We start from the raw sequence: 5,488 nt of genomic DNA, 5'->3' as shown, positions 1-5,488 counted from the left end.
CTGCTGCTGCTCCCATCTCTGCGCTCTGAATGCTTCCTCCAGGTCCAAATGCCCCTATATTCCCCTCTGCTGCTGGAAATATTTATATAAAATATATTTTATAATGGACCGATTTGTGTAAATTCAGAATGGTCTTACAATAAATTAAAGTTACAAATATATATATTCATGCTGTGTTGGACCCATCAATCACCGACAGTGTCAAAACTAATTGTCTTGAGAGAAGGTCTAAATTAATTTGAAGGTTACAGTTGTGCCACCTCATCATTTCTCAAGTCTGATAAACAATGTAAATGTAAAAACAATAAATGCAGCTAATTCATACAATGAAAGCATAAAAAAAAATGAATTCAGTATGTAAGACGACGACACTGGAGCCGTTCAATGTGTTGGCGCCACCCTGTGACCAATTAATAACATTGCATGGCCTTGTAAAGGTGACAGTTGTCAGTATTGTTTCTAATACATTAAAACATGATTGATAGTGAAATGTAATTACGAAAGTAAATGAGTACAGTTACTCAAGTGCAGTACTTAAGTACAGATTTGAGGTACTTATTTTACTGCACTGCCTTTATTTTACAGATATTAGTTACAGGTTACTTTGCAGACTGATTTTCCAAACATTTCAGATCAATAGTTCTGAACAAGTAAAATTTTATGAGTTCCATTTGTCATGCAATTTTTTATAGCACTGCCACATTTTGTAAGAAAGTACAGCTGTTGGGTAACTTGGCTTTCAAGTAGTGCCTACAGAGTCCCTATTTGTTATTTTAATGTCTATAGGTGGATTCAGTCACATACATCAGTTTTTTCCCCACTTTGAAGACAAATACAGGATTTGGCCTGTAAGATACAAACACCAGTGTAGTGGAGGACACAGGTATACCCAGGTCTTTTTCTGGCTGTTAACAGTATACTCACCCATTGGAATATATGGAGGAGTCAACCCACTCCTGTGGCTGACCATCTACCTTGTAGTTCACCCACCTCAACTACCACACCATTGGATGCAAAGACTGACCAGTTTAAGGTATGGTCACAAGTGAAATTAACAGGTGAAAATTCACCTCCCATTTGATGAACACTACCAGTGGCATATCAAACTTGCATGGAGATCAACTTGATTGTTGCTTTGTTTTATCCAATATTGTATGATACTGGCCATGAATGACAACCTGCCCCACGTGAGATGCTGCCTGGCATGGAACATTAAGAGTCATGCGTCAGCAAGCTAGCTTTCTTGTGTCACAACCGGCACTGGCAGGCAATGATCTTTTGTTCACATTTGCTCATGTGACATACCCTTTATTTTGAAACTAGGAAGAGCCAAGATGTTGAGACACTTCCACTTGTAATGTCTGTGAGCCACATGTTACACTTTATTTCAGCTTTAGGGGAAAGGCAACCATTTCCTTGACCCTGTATGTCAAGCTACAGGAACACTTCACTACTCAGTTTAGTTGAACTTTAGACCAGATTCAGCATAGGTTGAATGAGTAGTTAAACCTCTGTTGCACCAATTGTCAGAGTCCAGATTTAAGTTACCCGTTAATAGCTGTCAATAAGTGTTACCCACATTTTCCCAAAATTAAGTGTGAGGTTAGGATTACATACATGAACCATTTAAATTGCAAATTAAGGCATCAAGACTGATGATGCGATACAAGACAACTTCAGATAAATTTGATATTCTTTAATTCAGAAAGCCTTGTTCACTGTAGGGATCGGCCACTTAGTATCCACCCTGAAACACAGGAAAACAGTAGCACAAGTTACAAAAAGACTGAATTAGCCATTGAGCAAATACATTTCAACATACCTTGACCATGTTGTTGCCACCAGCTTGGCTGTGAGCTGGCTGCCTGAAGCTTCCATGGGAAGGAGCAGACTGTACACCACCTTGTCTGTAACCAGCCCTCACAGGCCTCTTCTCAATGGTCAGGGGGGCTGCAAAGTCAGTGAAGGTCTCGGTCTGTTCTGCAGGAGCAGGGTTTTGGGGCTCGTAGTATCTCTCATAGTGGGCGTCTTGCCAGTGGTCTCTCCCCTGCTCGAAGCTGCTGCTGGTGTGAGTGACTGTGCCCGGGGGATACTGGCCGGTCAGGAACATGTAGTCGTAGTAAGGATAAGGGAACCAGCTTCTACCCATGTTAGACTCTGGCTGAGGCTGGCTGATGAAGCCCGAGTCTGGTTGAGGCTGGCTGATGAAGCCAGCTCCAGCAGACTCTTCAGATGCTGCAAAAGGTGGTGGAGGAGGAGGGGGCATCCAGCCTTGTTCCTCAGTCTCCCTCTCAGAATTACCGTGCTCAAAGCTTTCCTCAAAATGGGACAACTCTCCTGCCTGGTACATGGATTCAGGTGGACTCACATTCTCAGGTTGACTAGAGGCAACAGCACGTGCGCCAGTGGACATTTCCTCATCTCCAGAGAGGAGACTGGGAGGTGCAACAGCCCAGTTCATGTCTGAGAACAGGAATGTTGAGAAGTATGAAGTCACACATTACACACTTGTTAAGACATGGGTCAACACAAGTTTTGTCAGCAAACAAAGCTTTAGAGTGCCCAATAAACTGATAGCAATTAGAACATTAAGCAGTAGATTCTTACCTCGTGGGCCAAGCTGAAAAGCAGCCCCTGGATGTCCAGAGCTAGCAGGGCTTAGCCTCATTGGATTGCCCCTGTATGCTGAGAAAGCAGGTCCTGAAGAAGAACTAGAGCCAGCAGATGATGCCGGTCCTCTCTGAACAGCAGGCTGAGGGACACTGGGCTCTGGAGCAGCTTCATAAGATGTGGAGACACCTGCAGAGGGAGCATAGCTATGCCCAACAGCTCCAGGTGAATACTGGCCAGAGGACGCTCCTCGGTAGGAGTCATAATTAGGAGCAGCGTTTGAGTAACCGCCGCCATAGGAAGCACCGGGACCAGAGCCTGGGTACAAGAGAATACGAGTAAAGTTAGAAGAGAACTCAACTGAAACATACAAAGTTTAACTGGAGTGGTTACTTCACCTTTCTTGACAGGAAGGCAGCATATGTCCACAATCAGCAGAGCAAAGAGGGAAGCCCTGAAACAATTTCAAAACAACACAAAAGCATCAACAACTGTTTCCCAGTAAGCAGTCAACTTACACCAAGCCAGCAACTTACCCTGAGAAGAACCGTGCAGTCATCATGGTGGAGGCTGACACTGGAGATCTCTTCAAATGTGCAGGCTTATAAGTGTTGCCAGAGATCAGCACTGACCAATCACAGCTTAACGAGTTAACCATGGACAGCTGCTGGAGAATGACTCTCAGCAGGTGGATCCAACCTAAGCAATTAGTCCAACAGGAGCCAGGTACAAAAAGCTGTTGGCTTCTCATAGTTGATGCTGAATGCAGCAATTAGTCATTTGTTGTTTGTTTGCTTATTTTTTTATAATTCAGAGGAATTTATGTCACTTTGTAGAAATGTATTGCAGTTTGATTCAGCCTTTAATTCATCCAGGTTCAAGTTATTTGTTTTCATATGCACAACAATTACAGAGGAGCAGTTGTGAAAGAAAACCTTAGATCTCAGGCTCCTTTCATGCTCATTTAATTACATATTAAAAGAAAATCATGCAACTAAAAAAGGGAATCTAAACATGTCGAGCCTTGTCAGCCTGCGGAGGAAGACAAGCTGTTGTCTTGCAGTCTTGGTGATGTTGTCTTTGTGTCAAATCTAGCTCAGATGATCGCTGATGTGAACTCTGAGGAGCCTGAAGCTGCTGATACTCGCCACCACAGTCCTTTTGGTGGAGATGGCAGTGTGTCCCTCTCCCTGTTGCTTCCTGTAGTCCACAATCACTCCTTAATTATGCTGACATTTCATGGGGGTATAGCTCAGTGGTAGAGCATTTGACTGCAGATCAAGAGGTCCCCAGTTCAAATGTGGGTGCCCCCTACATCAATGCCAAATAGACCACATTATCTTATTCTTGGTCCCTGTCACCCAAACATAGGCCCCAAGCCAAGCTGTCCCAGGCCCAGAGCAACACAGGATAGCTTCCTCCAACCTCAGCTCAGACAGTGGATATTTAATATTGAAGAGAAAGCCAGAAACCTTTTTCATGAGGCACCAACCTGGATTTTAATCATGGAGTTAAGGCCTAATCAGTGCTTTGCTGATAACAAGTCATATTTTTGACTTCATGTGTGGGGGTATAGCTCAGTCGTAGAGCATTTGACTGCAGATCAAGAGGTCCCCAGTTCAAATCTGGGTGCCCCCTACATCAATGCCGTCCCCAGTTCAAATCTGGGTGCCCCCTACATCAATGCCAAATAGACCACATTATCTTACACTTAGGCACTCACTAGCCACTTACAGCCTTGCCTATAGGCTCTCTAGAACCTGATTTGGAGGAGCCTTTCCTGCCAAGGAAGCATCCTTGACTTTGAGAAGCACTGTGTGTGTATTCATTTGCTCCTGCTTCCTCAACAACAAATATCAAATCATATCAAATAAGGAAAATGGAACCCATTCACATCTTCACATCTGTTACAATTAAATTTATTGCTATCCGTTTATATACTCACCTGGGGAATATTTACATGGAAGTGGAAGAAATATGCTTGGATTAAATGTCAATACACTTTGCCAATGGGGACCTCTTGATCTGCAGTCAAATGCTCTACCACTGAGCTATACCCCACACATAAACACAAAAATATAACTCGCTATCGGCAAAGCACTGATTAGGCCTTCACATGAGTAAAATCCAGGTTGGTACCTGATGAAAAGAGTTTCTGGCCTTTTCTTCGGTTTCAAAAATTCACTGCCTGTAAAGCTGTAGGTGAGCTGAGGATAGCGGAAGCTAGTCAGCGTTACTCTGCCTTACTCTGCCACTGACTGGTTTAGCCTGACATTCTTACCCGAACCCAAACCAATGTCACTCCTCCAACCAACAAAGACAGCCGATCCGAGGGAGAGTGGGGCAGCTCATACCTTTGCCATCCTAGCAAAAAAGTGCTGCCAGCAGGCTTGAATTTCCATCTTTGATAGTTGTGCTTTGGTCACTGGTGCATGTCAACCATGGCCAGTTTTGCTTTGTATGGGATTGGAGTGGTGTGACTGGGGGCCCATGTTTGGGAGCAAGGATATGACCATGCTGTCCATGTGTGTAGGGGGCACCCAGACTTGAACTGGGAACCTCTTGATCTGCAGTCAAATGCTCTACCACTGAGCTATAACCCCACCCGCGAGCTTAAAAATATAAGTTGTTATCAGCAAGTCATAAAATCCAGGTTGGTGCTTGATAAAAATTGTTTTTGGCCTTTTCTTCGACATTAAGGCTGCGGTCGGAAAGTTCCTCCTATCGTCTATTCCTAATCACTATTCCTTGACCTCGGTGGGAAACGTCACGAGGTCAAGGAAAGATGAGTAGGAGAATTCATAAGGACTTAGCAAAAGAGAACCGCGGAGCTGAGAAAATCCGACCGCACTTACGCTGGGCTACGTCATCATGCGAC

General features: G+C 44.0%; 1 protein-coding gene and 3 non-coding genes across 4 annotated transcripts; 2 read left to right on the top strand and 2 right to left on the bottom strand.

Annotated features, from left to right (window-relative positions):
* Window positions 1–1,681: 1,681 nt before the first annotated feature.
* Window positions 1,682–3,189, bottom strand: LOC126388975 (uncharacterized). Its single transcript, XM_050042385.1, has 5 exons — window positions 3,147–3,189; window positions 3,009–3,064; window positions 2,608–2,928; window positions 1,823–2,463; window positions 1,682–1,747 (listed from the first exon to the last, which is right to left on the bottom strand). Exons 1-5 carry the CDS (start codon window positions 3,170–3,172, stop codon window positions 1,736–1,738), a joined length of 1,056 nt encoding a protein of 351 aa, XP_049898342.1. The 5' UTR covers window positions 3,173–3,189; the 3' UTR covers window positions 1,682–1,735.
* A 662-nt stretch (window positions 3,190–3,851) lies between these two features.
* On the top strand, window positions 3,852–3,923 carry trnac-gca (transfer RNA cysteine (anticodon GCA)). The gene has a single exon. It is a non-coding gene; the product is annotated as a tRNA-Cys (tRNA).
* A 253-nt stretch (window positions 3,924–4,176) lies between these two features.
* On the top strand, window positions 4,177–4,248 carry trnac-gca (transfer RNA cysteine (anticodon GCA)). Its single transcript has one exon. It is a non-coding gene; the product is annotated as a tRNA-Cys (tRNA).
* An 893-nt stretch (window positions 4,249–5,141) lies between these two features.
* Window positions 5,142–5,213, bottom strand: trnac-gca (transfer RNA cysteine (anticodon GCA)). Its single transcript has one exon. It is a non-coding gene; the product is annotated as a tRNA-Cys (tRNA).
* Between the last annotated feature and the right edge of the window lie 275 nt (window positions 5,214–5,488).

Source organism: Epinephelus moara, chromosome 4 (assembly GCF_006386435.1).
Source record: "Epinephelus moara isolate mb chromosome 4, YSFRI_EMoa_1.0, whole genome shotgun sequence".
In the NCBI taxonomy this organism is placed as follows: Eukaryota; Metazoa; Chordata; class Actinopteri; order Perciformes; family Serranidae; genus Epinephelus; species Epinephelus moara.
Note: the sequence above shows the minus strand (reverse complement) of the source record. Positions and strands in the feature narration are given on the sequence as shown.

What these genes read in the sequence shown, in the direction of transcription:
- LOC126388975 (XM_050042385.1), bottom strand. Translation starts at nt 3,172, where the DNA reads ATGATGACTGCACGGTTCTTCTCAGG. An exon ending in ACTGCACGGTTCTTCTCAGG is followed by an intron (nt 3,065 to 3,146) that starts GTAAGTTGCTGG and finishes AAATTGTTTCAG; the next exon opens with GGCTTCCCTCTTTGCTCTGC. An exon ending in TTTTCAGCTTGGCCCACGAG is followed by an intron (nt 2,464 to 2,607) that starts GTAAGAATCTAC and finishes TCCTGTTCTCAG; the next exon opens with ACATGAACTGGGCTGTTGCA.